This window comes from Aedes albopictus, chromosome 2 (assembly GCF_035046485.1).
Source record: "Aedes albopictus strain Foshan chromosome 2, AalbF5, whole genome shotgun sequence".
Taxonomy (NCBI): Eukaryota; Metazoa; Arthropoda; class Insecta; order Diptera; family Culicidae; genus Aedes; species Aedes albopictus.
This window is the reverse complement of record NC_085137.1, coordinates 128,075,384-128,102,030: the sequence shown is the minus strand read 5'-3', so window position 1 is coordinate 128,102,030 and position 26,647 is coordinate 128,075,384. Positions and strand designations below refer to the sequence as shown.

The 26,647-nt window shown below is 37.5% G+C and overlaps 2 protein-coding genes across 11 annotated transcripts in view; one reads left to right on the top strand and one right to left on the bottom strand.

Moving 5' to 3' along the window:
* Positions 1 to 26,647, bottom strand: part of LOC109417728 (vascular endothelial growth factor receptor 1) — a 176,812-nt gene that overhangs the window by 60,508 nt on the left and 89,657 nt on the right. The gene's annotated exons all lie outside the window — the stretch shown is intronic.
* Positions 22,101 to 24,660, top strand: LOC115255929 (uncharacterized; the record flags this gene model as incomplete). The annotated part of the gene is given in 2 exon segments (XM_062854637.1): positions 22,101 to 23,533; positions 24,247 to 24,660. Coding segments are annotated over 2 exon segments (1,581 nt in total), but the record flags the coding sequence as incomplete, so codon positions are not given.

The following is a 26,647-nucleotide window of genomic DNA, read 5'->3' as shown; positions in this document are numbered from 1 at the left end:
GGGCCCGTGTAGTTGCCGGCTTAGAATAGCACTACGGACTCCCTGTTCCGGGGGTAAAAGTCCACCAAACAGGGAACCCCAATCCAAGGTGTCAGGCGACCCGTGCTGAGGGATGAATGGTTGAGGGGGTTTAAAACATGCTCGATCTTTAACGGAGCCCGTAACGTGGGTAGATCGCCCTTTTGGGTTGCGTTACGGAGCAAGATCTACCCAACAGAACCCTGGTGACATCCAGCATGTTAAGCTAGGGTAATGCGTTTTGGTAATAAGGATTCATGGTACAAAGCCCTTGTTACTAGTGACAGTTTCTAAAATTGCATTTATTCTGCCTTACGGATAGTTAAAGACTCGGTTTGTCCTCGTCGAGACTACATTTGATGTAAGGAAAACAAACATGCTTTGCGTATCTAATTGCGTAATAACCTACTAAGGACTGATAAATACTGGTGATACAAGGACTCACGTGAATTCTTATTACCGAACACATTCTCTAATTTGACAGCGTTTTGCAACTAGCCTAAAGCCCCGGGTTTTTCAATGTTGTCCTGGGACTAAACTAGGAGCAAGACACGGACGAAGCCAGAGTTCCGATGCATGGACAAATATCAGTTCTACCGTTTTGTTTTTCTCACAAATAGAATCGATTATGTGTGATTAAGGGCGCACTTTCGCTGGGATTTATTTCCTTGTGAAAACGGTACTTTTTCATCACATTCGATTTCTCGAACCTCTGAGGAAACAAAACAAGATCTGTACAGAAATCGATGCTTCATTGCCTCTTAATGACAATGGAGTAGTACGACATGCACTAAATACTAAGGATACGGGTATTGCCACAAAAGATCTAAATACTGGTCGCAGTGGCTCATCCGAACAGAAAAAAAAAAAAAAAAAAAAAAGTTCATATGGATATGCTCCTATAATGGTAATGTATGGTAACATAGGCATTCGAACTTGTAACCTTCATAGGCCTAACAAATCTAACTTACTACTGGCCAGATAGCTTCTTCTATATAATAGATGAATATCATAGTATCTTTTCCGTTACATCTGCCGCACGCCATCGGCAAGTGTATTGAAATTCTGTGATGTACAGTGGCCCAGGCCCTACCGACGAAGATTAATTAGCAATGCGACTAATGAAGCGCCTTTATTTTATAGACTTCTTGGAATGAGACAGTCGTCGTCGTCGTAAGCAACATTAAATTCATACGCGTAGATGCCAACTATGTAGGCAAGTTGTTAAATTTCAATCGAATCAAATGTCGAACGAATTCAACCTCTTGACGATGTTGATGACTTTCCCATATCTTCATTGTTATATGCTTCTTTTAGGAATAAATTTCAAACATTACAATTTGTACTTATAGGACCCATATAACCGCAGTTATTTCATGACACATATGTCCCAATTGGAGGAAAATCGTGCCTCTGGATCATCATGCTCGAATGGTCATTTTCAGTGACCAAGCTTTCAATGAACTTACAGTTACATTAACACTGAAGTAAATAACTCAACATGAGAAACAGACTCTACCCTAGTTGGCATGTGACACCAAGAAAAGGAATTAATGCTCTTTTAATTTGTGATAAATTTGGCGATTTCACTAGCAGTGGATCTTCTTTGAATTTTCTAAAGAATTTTTTTTTTTTATACAGAATGGAAAAAAATCACCTAGCACGTATTAATGTCGGTGTAGGAGAATATTTCTCTCTAATTCTAAATATCTAAAATCTGAATTATTTGAAACTGCGACAATTTTCTTTGACTGACTCTAGTTGACGCCAGCAGCAGGCCAGAATCTTTATACACACCTAGAAAATATCATGTAATTTTGAGTGTCCTGAACCTGACATATACGAGCATCTTCAAAAACACAAATTTAGAGTGATGATGATTAACCTGGGCTTGTTAGGGGAATATCTGTAAGTAAAAAGAAAATCGGATTAAGCACTGTTCCTTTGAATTCCACTAAGAATTTGCATCCTTTGACAGATACGTATTTCGACCTCAACTGTAAGGTCGTCTTCAGTGTCTTGTACTTGACTCGACTCAAGACACTGAAGACGACCTTACAGTTGAGGTCGAAATACGTATCTGTCAAAGGATGCAAATTCTTATTGGAATTCAAAGGAACAGTACTTAACCCGGTTTTCTTTTTACTTACAAATTTAGAGGTTATAACATGTAAATTTACGTCTTTCAAGACACCCCAAAATAAAACTTATTTTTTCTTAGCGTCTAGCAATCGCTAGAACCGATTTGACAGATAAAAAATAGAAAAGTAAAATATTGTCATGCATGGGCTTCGAACACCGGATCTGCTGATCGTCAGCCACATCTCTTACCTCTCGGCTATTTCACCGACTTAGAAGGTGGCTGATGAATGTGATACTGATTCTACGTTTCTGGTGAAACGGATTTGTTGACATCTAACGCATCCAACCAGCACTTACATGATGCACGTAAAATTGAGTCCAATTTGTGATTTAGTCTTGAAAACGTTTACGTATTTTGGTGATTTCGTTTCGTGGAAATTTCAGAATTTCTAAGTGTTTAGCTAGCATTCAGTAACCGGTGCTGACCACTAGGCGGCGATACTATCGCTTGTATTCATTCCATCGTCTTGGCACATTTGGTTGTCTACTGTTTGTTATTTTCTGGAGTAGTCTCACTGGAATTGGATATTTGTTTTGGAATTTCAACGGCAATTACTCTGAAGTTCCTTTTGTATTTCCTTGCCAGTCTTCTATTATCATTTGTACTTTTTAACTATTCACAGCAAAAAAAAAAACTTGTGATATCACATCATTTTTGCTGCACATCAGTCACGTCGTAAAATTGACGTAGAAAGTACCGTAGCTTGAAAGTGAGTCTAGCAATCGATAGAACCGAATCGATAGGTGGATTATATGTAAGTAAAATATTGGCATGGATTCGTACACCCATCCATTGATTGTAAGACAAACCCCTTGCCTCTCGGCTATTTCACCGAGTTAGAAGGTGGGTGATAAAAATGATACTGCTTCTAGGTATCTGCTGAAATGGGTTTGTCGACACTTTCCGGTGACAACTCGGGTGTACATGGTGAGTGTGATAATTGTTGGTAAACGATGTAACCAAGTGAAATTACGTTCGAACATTGCCCGAAATTACGCGCCTGGATATTAGAAAATTATTTGCTGTGTTCATATTTACTTTAATTGCTTCGAAAATTTGTTTATAAATTTTGTCGGCATTTTTTTTATGTAAGTTTATTCGGAAATTTCTTTGGGAATTCTTTTGGCTTTTTCATCAAGATTTTATTCGGCGATACCTTTATTCGATGTTCAGCACTTTATTTAAGAATTCTATCGGAAAAATGTATGGAAAACACTACAGTAATTCTCATTAAATTTTCTTCGAAAACTCCATAGAAAGTATGTTCTGCTATTTCTCTGGAAATTCTTTTAAGCATTAATTTGGAAATTCCTCAAACATTTACTTTCTACAATTGCTTTGGCATATTCTTAGGGAATTCTTCCGGCATTTTTTGTGAGTTTCCTCGGGCATTCCTTTGGAAATTTATCAGACAACTAGCTGTCCCGGCAAACTTTGTCTTGCCAAACTGTGCTGATTTGACAACTGTAGGGCTCAAAACAGCACCGCACTCTAGATTGGTTTCATTTCAATCGGGTTGATTTTCTTCCCAGATCATGAAAATCAGGATTTTGTAAATTTTCTTCATTTTTAGTTCATTTTTGTAACTTTTTTTACATATAAACACAGCCACCATGAATACGAGTCTAACCATGCAAGAGTCATTCTGATCGGTTCAGCCGTTCGTAAGTTTTGTTGCCTCAAAGGGACTTCAAACTCATTTTTATATATATAGATTCCTTCGGAAGTAATTTACAGAGGAATTGCAATTTTCAAAAAAATTGCATTGCGTAATCAATTTACAAGAAATTACGCAGAGTAAACCCCAAAGAAATGTCCAAAAAAGCTTCTCATAGATTCCCAAATCCGGATTAATTTCCATACAAATTGCATAGTAATGAGTTTCCAATAGAATTTCCTAAAGAATTCCTTACCATTACCAAAAGAAATTCTAAAGAAATTATGGAAGATTTTTAAAGCCATAGGTCAAGTTTAATTCCAAAATAAAGTGACTAAGAATATTCCATTGTAGTTTTCGAAAAAAAACATAAAAATTTCCGCAAGTATTCAGAAAGAAATTTTCGATGGAATTTTCAAATAATATGCAGATGGAGTTTCAGAATGAATTTCCAAAGAATTGCGTGAGGAGTTTCCGAAAGAACTGTTCTCCAAAGGACATGCCAGAGAAATTTGTACAAGAAAAAAAAAGTTGGAATTTTCACGCAAATTCTGAAGAAATGTTCGAAAGAATTGTCGATTGTTTTAAACAAAGAAATTCCCGAAGGAAATCTCCAATAAATTTGTCGGAGGAATTCCAAAAGACTTTCCCAAAGTATTAACCGAATAAGTATCCAAAAGATTGCCTAATGAAATTCTCAAAGCAATTTTCGAAGTAAGTTTCATCGGAACTTTCCGAAGCTATTCCGAAAGAAACTGTTGCAGGAATCCCTTAATTCATTGCTGAAAAAAACTCAAAGAAACTGTCTGAATAACTTTCATAGACTTAACAGGAAATGCCGAAAGATTGCTCAAAGAAATTGCCGAAAGAATATTGATAGATAAAAAAAGAACAACATTTCCAAAGAAATTTGCGAGGAAGTTTCCAGAGTTATTACCGGATGAACTATAAAATACATTACCAAAAGACCGAAAGAGAACAGCTATCTAACCAGAGGTCTAAGTAGAAAATACATGAAAACTTTCATGGCTGACCACGCCCATCTTCTCCGTTACGAGGATATGAAAGGAAATGATAATATGGGAGTGTAGAATTAGCTTAAGTTAAAATACGCATAAATAAAAAAAAATGATGATATGACACCTACACTGTGGTGCATAATTGATCGGACAAACCACAAACGCCGATTTTCATACAAAATGGCCAAGTTTGAGATGCTGCAACTTTGGTATGCGTTGATGGGTTGAGTTCAATTTCTGACACGATATGCTGAATTTTATGTCAACGAAGTACACAATGTTTTCGTTCACAGGGTTGGGCGTGGCAAGGAGTTCAAAATGTGCAAAAGTGATCGGACAGCGGCACCCCTTTGATTTACATGTATGCCGCTGTCCGATCACTTTTGCACATTTTGAACAAACATGTGAGCGAAACCCTTTTGTACTTCGTGTACGTTAAATTCTGCATATTAGTAGTTCCGTGTCAAAATCTGAGCTCAATCCATCAACGCAAACCAAAGTTGCAGCACCTCAAACTTGGCCATTTTGTATGAAAATCGGCGTTTGTTCGATCAATTATGCACCACAATGTACTTAAAACTCCTCCGCTGATGTTATTGTTTACTTACACGAACGTCGATGCCTCGAAAAAAGTTGGAATGCCAATTTCAACCTTCTATAGCTCGGCCGTTATATGTTCGGTTTCAAAATTGTTTTTAGCAATGGATTTTTAGGACCTCTGGATGAGTATACAGGCTGCGGCTTATTTTTCAAAAGTTGTTGAAACCTGGAATTTGTATGCTCTGCTGAATACAAATGACATTAATAGAGAAACCTCTGAGTTTGAGGCAAAAATATTGAGATTTAGAGGTGGCGCAATCGCCTCAAAGTTCAATTTTCGAGTAATACAAAGGTGTTTTTGCCGGTTCCCGTGGCGTAGTAGCTACACGTTTGCTTCATAAGCAGATGGTCATGGGTTCGATCCCAGCCCCGACATTTTCGTCAGTTGCTCTTTCCCCCTGAGAGCAGCTGACACTGACCCTATTCTGAGCCCATGGCTCAAATGAACCCGGATACTTGGTCATCGGTGAACGGCAACCCATAATGGACCCCCAATTGGACTGGAAACAGGAACAACCAACAGCCATACATCAACATCCTCGTGCTCAACATTCTACCATGATAGGGTAGAAAGTGAAAGCAGCGCAAAAGCCACCAGTTCGATGTAGTACAATTAGAAAAAGAATACATTTAGGCGCTGTACAAAGTGTATGTACAGCTTCCAATTGGAATCGCTCACGCCGTGCCCTAGTGGACAATAGAGCTGTAAATTAGGTTAAGTGATTGAAAAATAAAAAAACGGTGTTTTTACTTCAAGTGCCATAACTTTTTCAATTTTCAACCGATTTTCAATATTTTTTTATGAATCGCTCGCAAATTAAATTTCAAATAATCGCGTAGAACATTTTTTTTTCCAAAGACACGCAAAATATGAATTTTTAAAGATTTAATTTATTTTTTTCTTATTTTTACAAAAAATTTTAACTTCAGAGTCCGATAACTTTTCAACCGTTTGACCAATTTCAAATTTTTTAACTTGCTTTTGTAGATATTTCTGTTGCCTATCTTTGTCCCAAACAAACTATTCATCAAAGTAGTAATTTTTTATGATACTTTTCACCAACTGCCAAAACATGGCTTAAAACTTGATTTTTTCATGCAAAATTGAAGTTTTTGAAGATTGTTTGCAATTTTAACTCCAAACCAGATACTTAGCATCATATTCAGGGATATAGAACACATTGGAGGATTTATTTTTTTCAATTTTTTTTCCTCGAATTTCGAACATGAATTTTTTTTTTGTTTCAGAATACTCCAAATATTGAAGCTTGAGGCTTCCATATTCAGAATATTCAGAATACATTTTTCACTTTAAACACGAAACTAAGCATGAAAGCAATCAAAATGTTGCCAAAATTAAGATTTTTCTAATATAATACATGTTCTTGAACGGTATTTGTTTTTTTTTTTTCATTTTGAAACGATTTTTTAGAAATACAGTTTATTCCCAGCATTTTTAGGCAACACAAATATCTACAAAAGCAAGCTAAAACATTTTAAATCGGTCAAACAGTTAAAAACATATAGGACTCTAAAGTTAAAAATTTTTGTAAAAGGAAGAAAAAAGTAAATGAAATTTTTCAAAACTCATATTTTGCGTGACTTTGGAAAAAATCAATGGTCTACGAATTTATTCGAAATTTAATTTGTGAGCAATTCATAAAAAAAAGTTTGAAAATCGGTTGAAAATTGAGAAAGTTATGGCACTTGAAGCAAAAACTCCTTTTTATTACTCGAAATTTCAACTTTGAGGCAATTGCGCCACCTCTAAATCTCAATATTTTTGGCTTAAACTCAGAGGTTTTTCTTTTTGTGTCATTTGAATCCAGAAGAGCTTCCGAATTCCAGGTTTCAACAAGTTTTGAAAAATAAGCTGCAGCCTAGTATTTGATTTTGATTTTTTTCTTTGATCAAAATTCTAATTTCTAGTAATAAAAAACTCGGAGCAAGTCGTTGTACATTTCTCAAGTTTTTCATGTTTGTCCAGAACTTTAAATTTCTCGCGATGACCACATGATTTTTTGATGGTAAATTACTGACACGAGTGTAATAAAGTAAGCAATATATAGTGATTATTTATCACCCAAAGTAGTCCAATATGTTCATAAAGCTACGTATAATATATAAAAAAATATTTTCTATTTGTAACTTTATTTTTTTGCGATGACCCCTGTATTTTTTCATTTTAAAATGTGTGCGTATACGTGGGGAAGAAGTTTGCAGAACGTTGTTGATATTATTCATGCCAAAAAAAAAAAAAGAAAATTACGGAATTTGCAGGAAAATTTTACAATTTTGTTATAACTTCAAATTGATATCAATATCCTATACATTTTATGATTTCAAAATGTTTTCCTTAATTTGTTTGCTGCTGTGTTCGCATTGTTGCAGTAGTTTTCTATCCTCCAAAATTCCATAAGAATTCAATGGGACACCGCAATATTAGGAACCAAAATTAAATTTTACCATAAAGTGCCTGATATAGTGGCAAGCGATTTATGATCGATAAGAGAGAGAAACGATAGTTTTCATAATTTTTCAAGCAAATTTACATTATTATCACAACAATTTTTACGAAGACAATAACTTTCGAGGGTAGGGATCATGAGATGATCTAATCATTATATAAAACATAAGAATATTGAAATATTATAAATGCACACTATCACCATGATGCGATGAACCTTATCACATATGACGCCGTTAGAGAGCCATTGACCTTCCTAACAATTTTGCCAAAGACATGAACTTTTAAGGTGATCTGTGAAAAAGTTCTATTTTTGTTGTTTACTAGCCCCACGTTGCTGAAGGATTGCGTACCCAACACTATTTGAGAACCATGAGGCTTCTGAACAACTTTGCTGAAAATATGAACATTCTAAGTGGTCTTGATCACGAGATAAAACATGCGAAAATGTTCTATTATAAATACAAAAGTCGGTAAAAGATAAATATATAGGGTAATTTTCCAATTGTTGCACGGCTAAAAACTCGCGTATTGTTGCATACTCCATGTTATTCTTATGAGGTGTGCAACAATCAGCGAATTTTTAGCCGTGCAACAATTGGAAAATTACCCTACATAGTGCCACATTGCGGTTAAGTTTCGTACCAAACATTCCACTCTTTGAGAGCCACGAGACTTTTTACCAGCTTTGCCTTACACATGAATGTTTCGAGATAACTTTAAAATAAAATATGTAAAAATGTTACATTTTTTAGCTCACTAGCGTAAAATATAAATCATTGGGCCTCAGATGTTTAGTTAATTTTGAAAGGGTCTCGCCATCTCTGAAAGGTTGGGAATCCCTGTCGTAGAGCCAATTGGATGATTTGCGCCACGTTCCGACGGAATTGCGTACTAAAACTCTCATGGGTATTCTGAACAACTGTGCTGAAGACACGAACTTTCTAGGTGGCCTGGATCATGAGATTATCATGAGTTAAAACATCTTACATTATTTTATCTATAATTTTAATTACTCAAATTGCGTTATTAGTACTTGAATCAGCTGTAGCGGTTCACTGGTTTCCGAGATATGACAGCTCAAAAATGAGTTGTTTAAAAATAGTGTTTTACCCGAACGGTTCTAACTTTGCGGAACATTAATCAATCGAGGCCAAATTTGTACCAAAGATGCACATATAATAGGTTGACAAACAGTCAAAATTTCAGATTTTTTAATGCACTCTTTGAAAAGTTATAGCATGTTGAACTTTTTTTGTGAGAGAAAAAAAAGTTGCCTATCCCAAACATTTTGGCCACCCCCTGTACAAGTATTTTATAATTTTAGAAAAAAAATCTTCAGAGGAGTTCTTGGATATTTTCTTTAAGAACTGTTGAAATGGTTTTCATACCTGATGGCATTTATTTCACCTAAGCAAGAAATTCCATACAAAATAAATTATACAGAAAGGTCCACGAGCAAAACTTGAGAAAAAAACAAGGGCCTGTAGTTCTTCGAAAATAATTAGACCCGTATTTTTTTTATTTCGTCACTAGGGTGACCAGGTGGTTTTAGTGGTTTTAGAAATCCAGGTTCTTTAAAACTAGAAATTTTCAAAATATAACTTTTGAACCAGTTAACCGATTTTAATCTTTTTTTTTTAGTTTGAAAGCTATTGAATTGTAGTTTTAAGGAAAATACATTGAAGGGGTCAAATTGTGTTTTGGGTAAAAAAATGCATTTTTTTACGGTCTTGGAACCAAAGGGTTACCCTGGTTATATATTAAAATCATATCTCATAAACTAAAAAAATATAAATCTTCGATTTTTTGATATGCTACGCTAAATCTCCTGAATATGTATTCTGATAAAAATATAAAACCAGGGTACCCCTTCGGTCCTAAGACCATGAACACATAAAACAACTTAAAAAATGCATATTTTTTAAACCAAAACACAATTTGCTCCCTTCAGCATATTTTTGCTTCAAACTACAATTCAATAGCATTCAAACTTAAAAAAGAAGTTTAAAATCGGTCAACTGGTTCAAAAGCTATGATATTTTTGAAAATTATGTTTTCAAAAACCTTGATTTTTAGGACCACTTTATCTGAAAATTGGTCACCCTAATGACGAAATAAAAAAAATACGGGTTTATTTATTTTCGAAGAACTACGAACCCACCAAGTTTCACGACAATCAAAGTTGCACTAAGGAGTGTATCGGAAAGTAGTTGAAAATGTTCAGGATGCTCTATCTCGAAGCTGGGTTGATCTTTTCATTTCGGTTCTTCTATGAAATCTTCACAATATAGTTAAGTTTAGAACAGCTTGGAAAAATTTGGAAAATGTTTTGTATTATTGAAAATATGGTTGAATGAATATACCTCACAAAATAAAAATCTGCACAAAATGCAATTTTGTTAAGATTTTTCAACATTTCAAAAATCTGTAGCGAATAAAATTTGTACGATAAAAAATCTGAAAAATATTGATGCTTGTTAACAGTTATGTACACGTAACATATCATTCAACACCGACTTTCAAAATTCATATTTTCGATAGAAAAATCTCCTATATCTACAAAATGGTCCACTCCAAAAAACGTCTATTTTTTGTTCAAACTTTGAAGATCTGCTTTTAAAATCTTGAAAAGTTATAAAATTCTATTTTAGGTTCTAACTTATTCGTCCATAAATTAAAAAACATACCCTATTTCAAAAAATGCGAATTTTTCATTTTTTGTATTTTTTATTTGTGTAAATGTGATTTGGAGGAGCATAGAAAAAAGAAGTTCCTCAAAAATGGCATTTTTTCATTTTTAAGAATTGCGCTTAAATGCAGTGGAGATTTTCCTTGAAAAAAATTATTTGCCTATATCATGAGGATTCTGGAGCTTATTATATTTGCCCAAAAACGTTAACAATTTTCGAACATTATCGAACTTTTTTCGCAATTTCAATTTTTTAGAAGGTGTGCAAAAATTTAAAAACATGCGTTCAGTAATCTAAGTTAAAAACCCAGTTAAAAGAACATTTTCAGAAAATCATAAAAGCCATTTCTTTTTTCAAGGATTTATACAGTATCTCCAAAAATAAAATTACTTAAAAGTTGTATTAAACTATTTTTGAGGCTATTGTAAACATTTTCAACTACTTTTCGATACACTCCTTATATCGTTTTTCTATGGAACGGCTGTATGTATATCTTCAAAAGGGTCTTCAGGTAGCCTAGTGGATGAGGCTATGGATCGCTAATCCTGAGATGGCGGGTTCTCGATTCCCGTTCCAATCGGGAACATTTTCTCGATTCCCTGGGTATAGTGTATCATTGTGCTTGCCTCACAATATACAAAATCATGCAATGGCAGGCAACGAAAGCCCTTCATTTAATAACTGTGGAAGTACTAAAAGAACACTAAGCTGAGGCAGGTCAAGTTCCAGTGAGAACATTAAGCTATAAAGAAGAAGAAGAAGAAGAAGAAGAAGACACCCAATAAAAAAAACAGTAAAATTGGAAGAGCATTTTTTTCATTTTTTGCTTCCTATTTTGGTCTACTCATCACCAATGCCGTTAGCCATAAATCACCTTCTCGATGTAATCGCACAAATTCCACTCTCTGTTGGTAAACAAAGCCCCAAGGAAACAAATGATCAGTCAAAACGGAAAGGAAAGAAAGTGATTTCAATAAAGTTGAACAACTATGTTCCGCTCCGTTGTCCCTTCCACCGTCCTCGTCATCGGAAAGTTTTTATCACTCACCCATTATCGTCTGTCGTCAAACTTCCCTTATTTCCGTTTCGGTCTGTTCTTTTTCTCGGTCGGTTTATCGTTTAGCTTGAACATAGGTTCAATTGAAGGGGAATGTGGGTTGAAGTGCTTTGCAATGGCATTATTTTGTAATTTGAGTGATCTTTTACTTTTGATTTATTTCTAACACACAAGAGAGTAAATGTGTTTTGCTATCCAAGCGCGATTGTATGCATTTTCTTTGATTGTGTAAATTTCCAGGCGTTTTCATGTTGTTCAGGTAATCTAATGGAGGCGCATGGTTACTGTGCTTCAAAAATTTTAATTTTCATTGGAAAAAGTAATAACTACTTGAAGTGATATTTTGAACCACTTTCCCCAAAGTAGCTCCACTGTTCTTCGAAGTAGAACCTTACTTAAAGCACGAACGTTACTTAAACATCAAACATGCTGTTTATGCTGAGCAATCGAGCTTGAAATGGGTGTGTTCTCGGGAACATATTCCGCTCTCTACACTTCTTGAATGAGACAAATATTCAACGCATGTTAATCGCAGAGATTCGGTGGTGGTGCGAACAACAACGAATGCATTGAGAACTCAAAAAAATCGAGCTACTTCAAAAGCGTGTTTGAAATTGAAACCGACATTTGATCGCGTGCCTTCGACAGACAGCCAGCGCAGAGCAGCATTTCAAAAGCAAAGTGGGTTAAAGGCATCGAGGTGTGGTTTCTGCGGTGGAGGAGCTGACGTATGCAGCACGACAACGACGACGACGACGGATGTCGATTGAAGACAAGAGATTTCATTCTTGTCCGATGACGACGAGTGACTGAGTGTGAAACGAGTTGGAGTTTCAGACGAATGGTCTGGTGAGAGATTGATTGTTTGGCGGGGTTTTGGCTTCCCATATTACCGCAAGCAACTTCAACTACGTTACGATTGAAGAGCTGTGGCAGTCAAGGAGAAGGATTGTCTTTCGTGTGAAGTGTATCTTACAATTATAAAAGCTAATTGCCCTTCTCTGCAGTGTAATTCGACAAATAGGCTGGAATGCTCCAGAAGAAGTGTGTAAACTGTTATGTGTTTAATGTTCTCTTCTCTTGAACTCCTTGAACGAGTTCAAATCTGGCTCGCTTCCAACAACTGTATAAGATTTGTGTCCTCTTGTAGTATGAAGACCGCACGTTTATTTTATAGCCTCATTACCAATGTATACAGTGATGTATGTAGCAAGGGATTCATCCTGGATTGAAATAATCAGTCAAAACCTCATCAAACCTTTGACCAGTGTATCTATGTAGTTTCACCGATAGTCTAACTAAGCCGTCTGAACACTGTTCGTTCAATGGAGCCTGTTCACCAGCGGTATCTATATTTCCCATTCCGGTTGGGAGCTTTTCTCGACTCCCTGGGCGTAGTGTATAATTGTACTTGCCTCACAATATACAAATTCATGCAATGACAGGCAAAGAAAGCCCTTCAATTAATAACTGTGGAAGTGCTCAAAGAACGTCCCCAATGGGGACATAGAGCCATGAAGAGGAAGAAGAAGAATACAAAGATATACTTGCGATAGGTAAACTCCCGTTCAAGATTTCCACCCAGTATGCATTTCATATGGATTCGCGGCTTTAGCCCTATCTCACGGAGGTTAACTTACAATCTACCGTCGTTCGTCGTCGTTTGTTTCGCAAGCGAGGACCTCCCTCCTCTATCTATGCACTGCCCCGCTATGCAAACAGAGAAGGAATACTAATTTGCGGTGGAAAGATCCTGTTACCAGGTTGGCTGAGTATAAACTCGTTAGAATGGAGTTAGGCAGCCACTCACTGGAACTGGAGCTAAGTAGTGCTTTATTACACGCGGTGAAACTTAAGATTTACTGGGAGGCTGGCAAACTGCGTTGCAATTGCGGTTGGAAACTTTGGAGATTGCGGATGGAATACAATAATATTAGGTCTTCAGCTGGGCTAGTTATAGAGCCGTAGCGCATCCTACCGGTTCAGTCGCACGATGGAGCGACCAACTGCACCAATGAAACGCAACTAGGGTACACATGTCTATATTGCCCTTTACAGGCTTGTACCAATTTCCTGGAAAGTCGAAAAGTACTGGGAAAACCTTGAAAATCAGAATACAAAGAATGTTGATTAAATGACAAATGGAGGGATGAATTTATGAAAAAAAAAAATCTGCTAAGATTCGAACCCACGACTCCGTATATACGCTAGACCAGCGCATTAACCAACTAAGCCACGTAACAGATAACCCGGAATAGACAGCCTAAACTGATTACGTGCCCACATAATGAACACTCTTTTTTTCACAATTCTATCTTTATTTCGGCTTATTTTCACAATTTCATCACTCTATTTGAGCTTGAGCTTGATTGACCGTAGATGCTACTCCAGTATCGCCAGACCAGCTACTCTCACACAAGAACCTATGAGATTATCTGCCGGGGACTAGCATGCATCTTCAGTGTGTGAGCGTTAGTGATCTACTATTTTTAGGAGACAATGGCGCCTGCCACGTCAGGTTGCAGGTCAATGTGGGGAAGGGGAAGGAAGTGATGATTACAATCGTTTGTATCCACATCAGACCGAATCTAGGACCGAATACACCTCTGCGTCTGCACAAACTCATGCGGATGTCGGAGTTTTGGTGGGATATGGTTGGCAGATGGTTCACACATTGGTGCGTGGATACCAGGCGTAAGGTGATAGATTAGTGCGATTATTACTACGAAAGCGGCACAGTTTGCTTGATTGCATAAATTGTAAGCGTTATCTGTTAGATTGACACTGTGATGTGAAAGTTGGAACAAGAGAAACGGGTTCATGGTTCGATTGATAGTTCTTCACATTAAAAGAAGGAGATTCCAAGGGGTTTTAGGTTTCAGCATGTTTTAAGGGACTCCAGGAAACTACGAAGGTTTAAGCTGGTTTCAAAGTTGTTTTAGGATCGCTTCCTGGGGAATTTTTGGGGGGCTGCAACGGAGTTTGAGATTTGCACTAGAAGGATTAATTTAAGAGGAGTTTCAAGGAGTTACAGGGCAGTATCCGAATTCCCCTGAAATTCACTGAGACCACTGAAAATCGCTATTTAAATCCCCTGTAACGCCTCCTGAAACGATTCTGAGAGTCCCTGAGATTCCTTGAAATGTCTCTAAGATCACTCCTGAAATCTGAAACTCCTTGAAACGCTCCTGAGACCCACTGAAACGTCCCTGAGATCCTCTAAACCCCCTGAATGCTAATGAGACCTTCTGTTAATAACTACCAGTAGACACACTTCTTTCAGCAGTTGAAAGGCTTAGTTCGAGATCAGCTCAATAATATGGTGTAGGCTTATAGAATCTAGGTTAGGTTCAGTATAGGCACAATTCAATTTTGGAAAGCAGTAGTTATCGTTGTGGACATCTATTTTAGTAAATTACTCTCTTATAATTTCGTTTTTCGCATGAATCCATTGTGATGATTCACATTTTACAATCGCTCAAGTTATCTAGATATAGGATAGTTTAATGCGTATATAATGTAGAAATTTCTGTTTCTTCCTATATAATATCTTAATAGTAATTATGATGCACATTCACTTCACCACCCAAGTAACACAACTTGTAACAATAGTGTATATAATACATGTTTCATACAAAAGTCCATGTTCTGTTTCGAATATGGGAAACGTATTTTCGTACGATTATATCACCGAAAAAGCGCAAAAAATGGCGGCTTATAAAACATCATTGATGATACTGAAGATGTTTTTCAATACATTATTATAACATAAAATTAAGTATAGAATATGTTCTCAACAAACATCGTAAATACTTACTTGTTGTTATCAGGTGAATCATAATTTTCCAAACCCAAATAAATCTGACACCTATCATGAGCTTCCAAGTAATGGCTCAAAAAATTTCACGCTTACAATTTATCGCCAAACATCGTCACTATGCCTTAATTCCATGTGCCATTCAAAATTTATGGTGTAATAAACACATTTGCTTCTCATGAATTCATTCGCCTTCCATCGGATTGGAGACAAGAAGGAAGCTTTTTGTTTTTTCTGTGCTTTGTGTGAGATTTTCAAACAAATTTACAGACTTGCAACATGGTGACTTCTTGCTACAGTACCGTAAGGATGTTTCGGAATTCTATTTTCAATAATGTTATATTGATGATGTTTTTTATGTCTGTAGAATTTGTATTCGTTATTATTTTGCAAATTATATAATTTAATTTAATGTTTAAACTGTTTCAGATGTATAATTATTGGGGAAAACATCCGTAGATGAACATCAACAGGCTGTATATAGAAATGGTATTGTGAAACTTTTTAGCAGGCACTGTAATTTGTCTGACCTGATAGGGAAGAACTCAAACTATTAGAAATACGTTTAAATTAAAACTGCTGTACATTTACATAACATGTTTATCGAATGCCACTTGAATTGATTGAAATACATTGGAAAAAAATCATAGTAACGTATTTTAAACATTCATTTCCAATGCTGCACACAATGATGTGAAGCTTGGTTTTGGATAACCTGTTTTGAACATAGGTACAACAATAACAAAGTTGGAGTGTAATTTCGGGATCTAATGTAAATAAATTATTGTAGAATGATTCACGGCATCAAAAGTAGTGTTAAAACTGTGCTTGTAAGCGAGATTTAGCCGACACGTAAGTACTCACAGTGATTATAAGGTGACAAGTGACATTTGTGAAGTTAAATGATGGCTTCTATCTTTCGAGCCATGGCAACGGTGGCATATGCCAAGTTTTCTTTATAACATGTTTGCATCCAAAGGTTATAAGTAAGTGTTACTAATGTTATACATATCTTATTTATTTGAAGGAAGATGATGGTTCAAATATCTTGTGTAATCAACGTTAAATTTACGTTATTATGGCTTGTAGTGAAGATGATAGGATTTATCAGCAGTTTGTGATTGCCAAACATAGATAAAACATGATTTCAACACAAGATGTGTACAGATACAAATATAGTACTATACTACAACATCTTTTTCAAATTCTATTTTCAAAGATGTTTTCTGTGTTACTTGGGGCATGCTTTGAGGGCTCACATTCATCTGAGGTTTCGTTATAGGTATTGTTTTGATCTTACAGTGCTAACGAAGCTCCAGGTGTCGGATTATCACAGCGGTTGGTGTAAATTATGAGACCTTCAGCGAGTTAGCAACGGAGCTACCCAATTGGCGCTAAAAGAATGCTGACGACTTTGCTGCAACAAGTTGGCAACGGAGCCGCCAGAATGGATACAATGGAGATTGCTGACGACGGCATACGGGCGGATGGCAACCATCGGTCATCGGCGCGGGCCAGCTGTGGACATGCGACGACGAAAAGTGCTAATGCAGGCAAATGAAGTGTGATTAATTGAAATATTGTAATAAAGGTTTAGTTCGATTTCGGCTTTAGGGTAGTCAAGTAGCTTTTTTTAAAAAGAAACTTCCATCCGAGAATTTTCAACTGGAGGCTCCGGCGAGATCCTCTATATCGGGAACAGTATAAGTGATATAAGTGAAGTGTAAAAATCTTTAAAAAATTCTTCTAAGTGGTTCCAAGAGCCACACCTTCAAAAATATCACAAAGCGACCCGCAGGACACCGTGGTTCACCCGATCGGCGTGCAGGACCCCAGTAGCTCCAGCAAAAAGGATAATCCGAACACGCCTGCCTGCGGTTCCCCCGGTTAAGAGGAAACAGCCACAAAAAGACCAACGGACGATAATGTTGGCCGGACTAAGGACACGGTCCTATATGTAAGTTTTTCCATTTTATTATTACTAAGTGATTAAAGGAGTATTTTTCAACAAAAGAGTGATAACAATAATAAGAAGTGCAATCGATTTGTGAATTCAAACTACAATAACGAAAAGTGATTTATCTTATAAGAGCAACAATTTTTTTAATTTAAACTGTGTGAAGACAAAGAATAACGGTACAGCAAATTTAGTTTTCAATTTTTCATAGTTTTGTTAGTGGTTCAAGGACTAGTGAACGATACAGTAAATTTAGCTTTTATTTTTCCCTTTCATAGTGTTTGTTAGTGACTCTGTTAGCCATGGCTAATCCAAATGCTGCTGCGAATGGTGAACCGGCCGTCGCGCCTCCGCTTACTATGCAACAGTTTATCGAATTAGGAAAGTTACCAGATTTTTTGCGTGACCTACAATCGTTTGACGGTCGACCAACAGAATTAATAAATTGGTTAGCCGACGTCCAAGGTGTCATAGATATGTATCGCGAGAATGGTGCTACCGATGCACAGCTCGAGCTTATCGGACGGTCTGTTAGAAGAAAAATTAAAGGCGAAGCTGCCGATATTCTAAATGCCAATAATATCATGCATAATTGGAATCAAATCAAAAATACGCTTTTACTATATTATAAAGATAAAAGAGATCTGAAAACATTAGATTTCGAGTTAACATCCATCAAGAAGGCAAATAATGAAAGTTTAGGGAGTTATTACTCTCGGGTAAATGAATTATTGTCTTCAATTATTGCCCAAGTTCAGACTGAACCGAAATTTTTCCTACATGCAAATTCTCATATAGATTACTTTCGAGAGAAAGCAATTGATTCTTTTATTAGAGGATTAGAAAAACCGTTATGCCAGCTTCTGAAAACGTTCGCTCCAAAAACACTTAACCATGCATATCAGTTCTGTCTAGAATATTTCAATATGGACACTCGATCAGCTCCCTATCGAAATGAACATTCGTCTAATATCCCAAAACCAGTCGATTTAGGAATGCCACCCAGATTACCACCCAAAAAACAACCACTTCAACAATTTCATAGAAGTTTTCAACAACCATTTGTCCCTATGCAACCATTTCAATGGCCTAGATACAATGCTGCACCCCAAGTTCCACAATTTCAACCAAGACCTTTCATGTCAAACCAACAATTTCAACCAAACAACAGACCACTCCCAAAACCGGAACCGATGGAAGTGGATCCGAGTATCAGATCAAGAAATATAAATTACGGTAATAGACCTCCGATGGGAGTCAAAGGACCGCATCCGTTTCCATTTAATCAACCACAACAATTCAAACGGTTAGCTCATCCGCTTGAATACAGTTATGCATATCCTGATTACGAGGGGTACGAAGGATATGACGATTTTTATTATTATCAATCACAGTTTGAAGCGCAAGAACATGAGGAGCAAACACAGCCCGATAATCATAATGGTGATGTACAGACGACTGAGGCAGGCCCCGCTAATCAAGAAGATGCTCAACAACCCTCCTCATCATCCCAAACTATTTTTTTAGAATGGAAACCGAGTTGGTAATTCCAACTCTTCCGTACATTTATTTGAAAACTAATATTGGGGAATTTCCTTTCCTGGTAGATACTGGAGCCAATGTCAATATGATTGAGTCCAAATTAGCGTACAGTTATAAGATTTCAAAACCATATAACTTTAAAGCGGACAATATATCCAGTGCAAATGGGAATTTCAATGCTTCGTCTGCCATTGACATTAACTTTTTTTATCCTAAAATAAACCATACTGCTCAGTTTTTGCTTAAAAAATTTCATCCATTCTTTAAAGGAATAATTGGTACAGGTATATTACAATCTTTAAATGCAATCATTGATTTAGAAAATAACGTTTTACATTTGAAAAAAGGCGATGAAACTCTAAATGTGTCACTTTCACGATACAATCCCGTTAATCCAACTTCAAATAACTTATCATCAAACAATTTATTCAGAATTTCTCATTTGTCAACTAACGAAAGAGAAAAGCTTAAAAAAATATTAGATGCCCACAAAGAGGTTTTCCATCAACCGAACACCAAACTTACTTGCGGTACAAAAGTAGAATGTTCAATAAACACTACTGATGATGTACCAATCCACCAAAAGGTATATCCTTATCCTGCAGCCTATACAGAAGAAGTTAGGAAACAGGTTGATAAACTTTTAGCCGACGGTATAATTAGACCCTCAAGATCGGCTTGGACTTCTCCGGTATGGATAGTGCCGAAAAAGGCAGATGCATCCGGTGAGAAAAAGTTTAGAATGGTTATAGATTATAGGAAATTGAATGAAAAGACAATTTCCGATCGATACCCAATGCCTGAGATTGGTTATGTAATTGATCAATTAAAGGGACAAAAATATTTCTCCACGTTGGATCTTGCGTCCGGATTTCATCAAATACGGATGAAACAAAGCGATATTGAAAAGACAGCATTCTCTATAAATAACGGCAAGTACGAATTTACCAGAATGCCGTTTGGTTTAAAAAACGCGCCTGCGACTTTCCAGAGGGCAATTGATGATGTTCTTAGGGAACACATAGGAAAGATCTGCTACGTATATATAGACGATGTGATAGTTTTTGGTAAAGATTTAGCAGAACATTTGAAAAATTTAGACACTATCTTCAGAACTTTGAACGCTGCTGGATTGAAGATCCAGTTAGATAAATCAGAATTTCTGCATCAAGATGTTGAATTCCTAGGCTATATAATAAGCTCAGATGGAATTAAACCAAACCAAAAGAAAATAGAAGCCATCAATCAGTTCCCAGAACCTAAAAATCTGAAGGAACTCCGAGGATTTTTAGGCATGATGGGCTATTATCGAAGATTTGTCAAAGATTTTGCAAAAATAGCAAAACCCTTGACAAACCTTCTAAGGGGGGAGAGAAGCCCTGCCTCAAACAAGAGAATAAATTTAAATGACAAAGAAAAACAATGCTTCCAGAAAATGAAAAGTTTACTTTCGTCTTCCGATATACTCATATATCCAGATTTTAACAAACCCTTTATATTGACAACTGATGCATCTGATTTTGCTATCGGTGCAGTTCTGTCCCAGGGAGAATTGGGAAAAGACAAACCGATACACTTCGCATCTAGAACCCTATCAAAAACAGAAGAGGGATGTTCGGTACCCGAGAAAGAAATGCTTGCAATTTACTGGGCACTTCAAACCTTTAGAAACTATTTGTATGGAGCAAAGTTTAAGATATTAACCGATCACCAACCTCTCACTTTTGCATTGTCTCCTAAGAATACGAACGCAAAGCTTAAGAGATGGAAAGCTTACTTAGAAGAACACGATTTTGAAATTATATACAAACCCGGAAAAACGAACGTGGTTGCGGATGCCTTAAGCAGAATTGTTTGTTCCATGACAGGAACCCAACATTCTGCAGAAAATAGCGATGATTTTTATATTGAATCCACTGAAGCACCTATTAATGTCTTTAAACACCAAGTAATTTTGCAAGAAGGAACAGACAAAGTAACAATATCCAACCCTTTTCCTAGTTACACTAGAGTAATTATTTCTACATCCAATCTTAATGATGATTATCTATTACAGGTTCTGAAGAACCATTTTGATGTATCTAAGGTTAACGGATTATTAACAACAGAACCCTTGATGGGAAAAATTCAAGAAATTTACAAAAAACATTTTGGCTCAAAGAGAGTGTTAAAAATCCGCTTTAGCCAGACGATGCTTCAAGATGTACCACAAGAGGACGAACAGTGGAATATCATACGACAAGAGCATTACAGAGCTCATCGGGGAGCTGAAGAAAATAAGCTACAACTATTGAGGAAGTTTTACTTTCCAAAACTTTCCCAAAAGTTGAAGGATTTTGTTACTAATTGCCAAATTTGCAACGAAAATAAATACAACCGCAATCCTATTAAATTTCCACTCCAAGCCACTCCAATTCCAGATGCCCCTTTCAAGATTGCCCATATCGATATCCTTTTCCTTGAGAACCATCACTTCCTTACATATATCGACAAATTTTCCAAATTTGCCCAAATAAAATGCATTGATTCAAGAGCTGCTGTCGATATAGTCCCTGCCGTTAAAGAGATCCTTTTGAAATATAATCCACCTGAAATATTAGTTATGGACGGTGAAAAATCGTTCATGACTGGAGATTTGGTAAACTTTTACAACATCCATCATATTCAACCATATATTACCGCAACTGGACGAAGTGAAATGAATGGTGTTGTGGAACGTTTCCACTCCACAACCTTAGAAATTTATAGAATGACGAAGCACGAGAATCCGGGAAAACCTGTTAATGATTTGCTCCTTTTATCACTCAATAAATACAACTCCTCCATCCATAGTTCCACCAAACATACTCCTCTTGAAATCATCCTTCCTTCTCCCAGAACTCCAGAAATTATCGAAAAAGTTTTCAAGAATATTTCGGAAAAACAGAAAAAAGATTTGATGTATCATAATAAATCAAAGAAATCCGTAGAACTGGAATGCAATCAAGAAGTATACGAAAACGCTAGACAGAGGATGAAACATAAACCGCGATTCAAGAAAAACAAGATTAAACACGTTAATAACAGTACGGTTACTATGGATGATGGAAGGAAAGTACACAAAAACGATATCAAAGTCAGAAAGATCTAACTTCTCCATTCCCTCATTTTATTTTTCAGAGTTTTCATATTCCTAAGCATTGTTATAAGTAGTAGAGTAGATATTAGCCGAATCGATCACTTGCCAGTTGTAATATTTCACTCCGGTTCAGCAAGGATACAGTTATCATCCTATTATTACATTCACCATTTTAACATTACCTCTTTAGGAAATCATGTAGCAAATCTCAGAGTCCAATTTGAACAATTAAAATACAACCAGTTTACAGAACTAATTCTCCAAAAATTCGATGAGATTCATCGAACACTCAAAAATATGTCTCCTTCAAGAAGACAGAAACGTTGGAACAGCCTAGGTACGGGATGGAAATTTATTGCCGGTAGCCCGGACGCGAATGATTTAAAGATCATAAATTCTTCGATAAACCAACTTATCACTAATAATAATGAACAGATTAGAATAAACAGAGCACTTAATCTGCAAATGAAGGAATTAGTTTTCAAAACAAAGGATGCCATAGATCTCTCAAATTCCAAATCTTCGGAAATCTATTCGATTAACATTTTCCTTAACTTAAAATATCTAGCAGAAAAATTAGCACACATTGTCGATAGTATAACTCTTGCCAAATTAGGAATTTTAAACGAAAAAATACTTAGTCAAAATGAAATAGATGTTTTGTATCAAGATTTATCAAAACAAAATATTACACTTCATAACGTCTTGGAAGCAGATACAACGATCGCAACCAACACCAAGGAATTGGCCCTTCTAATATAAACACCCATCTTAGACAAGAGGATTTTCAACAAGATTCACGTCTACCCTATAACATCTAATCATAAACAAATACACTTGGCAAAAAGGAATTATTTGAATCATCATACCGGTAACTACATCGTAAATTCACTGGAATCGTTCATATACAAAGTCCATGAGACGGAATTCGATGACTCCAGATGTGTTCCAAATCTTCTCTCTGAACAACAAGCTAGTTGCAACTACACCATGAACCCATCTGATGAGGAAGTTATCCCTATAAACGACGGAAACATTATCCTGAATACAAACCAAAACGTTTCTTTTTCATCGAATTGTGGAATCAGAAATCGTGCTTTAACGGGAACATTTCTTATATCATTTCACGACTGCGAAGTAACGATCAACAACATCAGCTATTCAAACACAATTCAGAATATGGCTGAAAGCCCAATTCAGCTGCCTTTGGACGGAATATCAATACAGAAACAGTTTACAATAGTGAACCTAAGTTTGGAGCATTTGCACAGCCTACATCTGGAGATGAGAAAGGAGATGGATTATATTCGATTGAACAACACTAGCTTCAGTATCAAGTGGCCCTCTTGGCCCGTTTTCGGGGGAATCGTTTCGTTTCCCTGCATGATAATCGGCATTGCAGTTTTTTTCAAAGTTTTCTCCCACAGATCAGCCACTGTAAAGATACAAGCATTAGTGTGGGTCAACGGAACCGTTTTCTCAGATCAAAGCTTTTTTGGTTCCGTTTCGGGTCCTGAGTATCTGTGTAAAATTTGAGCATGATCGGTTGCGTCTACACTTTGCGCATTGCAATTGAAATTTGTATGGGATTTTGTATGGGAAAACATACTTTTTTTGCATTTTTGTCATAACTTGAAAAAGTTTGTCTGAAACTTTTTAACCGATACTGTAAAATGATAGCCTAGGATGTTTGGAAAAACATTGTTGAAGACCGCAAAGCGATCCGATGCTTGTGAAAATAGTTATAACCAACGAACCGCATGCATGTGTTTATGTTTTAACATGTAAAGGAATAACAATAGCAACAAAATCATGCTGTTTCGCCAAGCAATGCCAACGCTATAACTTTTTTCATAAGCATCAGATCACTTCGCGGTCTTCGGCAATGTTTTTCAGGACACCCTAGGCTATGTTTTCACTTTATCGGTTACATGGTTTTAGAAAAATTCGAGCTTGTTATGAGAGAAATGTAAAAAAGTGTGTTTTCCCATGTAAAACCCCATACAAATTTCAAACGCGATGCGCAAAACGTAGACATAACCGATCGTGTCCAAATTTTGCACACTTATTTGGGTCTTGAAATGGGATCAAAAAAGCTTTGATCTGATGGGATACCATTGAATTTATCATTTTTCCATATAAACGATGACCCACTCTAACAAGCATCTAATGCCATAGCCACACAGGAACCAGTGGTAGACATTCAACCCAGGATCAGACCTTTGACTCTAATGGACGTGATTCGAACGGAACCTCATCTCTCAGGAAGGGACGAGTTAGCAACGGAGCTACCCAATTGGCGCTAAAAGAATGCTGACGACTTTGCTGCAACAAGTTGGCAACGGAGCCGCCAGAATGGATACAATGGAGATTGCTGACGACGGCATACGGGCGGATGGCAACCATCGGTCATCGGCGCGGGCCAGCTGTGGACATGCGACGACGAAAAGTGCTAATGCAGGCAAATGAAGTGTGATTAATTGAAATATTGTAATAAAGGTTTAGTTCGATTTCGGCTTTAGGGTAGTCAAGTAGCTTTTTTTAAAAAGAAACTTCCATCCGAGAATTTTCAACTAGCGTTGCCAATTAGCTTAGGAACAGCTTCGCAACCCCTTAAACTCCCCCTGGAACCCTCTGAGATCTCTGAAATACCCTTGAGATCTCCTGGTACGCACCTGAAACTCCCTGAGACTCATTGAAACACCTCTGAGACCCTCTAAAGCTCTTGAAACTCCCGTGGACTCAAAAATGCCCCTGAGACCTCGTTGGACTCTACTTGGAACCCTCATTGAATTCTCTGAAACGCCCCTGAGAACTCCTCCAACTCTCTAAGATCCACTGAAACGACCCAGAGCCGTACTGGTCCCACCCTTAAACGCCTTTGAAACTTTTTGGAACCCCCTGAATCTCAACTGTGTTCTCTGGAATTTCCTGAAATGCCCCTGAAACCTCATGAAAGCCCCTGAGATCCCCTGGAACCTCCTGAAATGCCTCTGGATTCCTCTGAGACCTCCTGACAAGTCCCTGAGACTCCTAGAACCCTGAAACGCCTCTGAAACACTCCTGAAGACGCCTGAGATTTCATGGAGCCTTTGACACTATCTGAAATGCTCCTGAGACCCACTGAATCGCTCATGAGGCTCCTGTTGGAGTCCCTTGAAACCGCCTGAGACCCCCTGAAACTCCCCAGAGATCTTTGGTACATAACTGACGTCCCCTGAGACCCACTGAATCGCCCCTGAGAGCCATTGAACCGCCCCTGAGACCCTCGGAACCCCCTGAGATCCTGTAACGCCCATGAGATCTCCTGGTACACCGTTGAAACCCCCTGAGACCAGTGGTGGAAATTGATCACGAACGTATGCGTACGCGAACCAAAAATAAAATGCCAAAATGACGCATCGCAAACCATTATGGTGCGATGTGTTCATACGTTTGTGGCTCACGATCCTGAGACCTCGTGGAATCCCGTGAACCCCCTAAAACGTTCCTGAAAACACCTGGAAAATTTTAAGACCCCCTAAAACGCCTCTGAGACGTCTTGGTGCGCCCTGCATTTAACGGTACAAATTCCAAATGGAGGATAACGTGCCTCTCCAGTCGCCCTTCTGATACCTCCTGACATCTCATGGATTCCCTGAAACTCCCTGAAATGCTCTTTAAACCCACTGAAACGCCCATGAAACCATTGGAACGCTATGAAACCGCCCATGAAACCCCCTAAAACGCCCTTGAGACCTCCTGGTACATGTGTGACGACCCGACTTACTTACATCCATCACGAGTCGTCACAATTGTCCCTTATGTAACACTTCTTTGCATATATTTTTCGAGTCACTTCAAGAGCAACGGTTTGTGCTGACCAAAACAAACAAAAGTTCATTTCACGGTCACGCGCAAAATTCCACTTACAATTGTTTTTGTCTCTTCAAAAACAAAACTGTTAAGCGTGAGAGAAGAAAAAGAGGAAGAGGTGAATAATGTAAACTAGTATTTAAGTTTAATAAAGAGGGGGTCAGTACCGCGTATCATGGTAACATGATAATCTTTTATTTTTGAACCAGTCCCTTAACCACCTCGGTTACACATGCCTGAAGCCCCCTGACACCTACTGGAACGCTCCTGAGACCCTCGCAACCTCCTAAAAGCCCTTAGACTTTCGAAACCCCCTAAAACTCTAGGAACACCCTGAAGCTCTCTTGAGACCTCTTACATTCCTGAAGCTTAAAACCTTCCTGGAACCCTCTGAAACGCCCCAGAGAACACCTGGAACCCTCTAAGACACCAATCCCCTGAGACTTACATGGAATTCCCTGAGACCTCCTGCAACCTCCTTGAAATGTCCTGAAACCTCCTGAACTCCCTGAGACCCCCAAAACGCCCCTGTTACCCAAGAATACACCCCTGAGACCTTCTGAAACCCTCTGAAACGCTCCATAGATCTTCTGAGATTCCCCTGAGACCTGCTGGAATCCTCTGAGACCTCCCGCAATGCCCTTGAAACCTCATATATTGACCCTGAGCCTCCTCAAGTAACACACTTGTCACGGAAGAGTCAC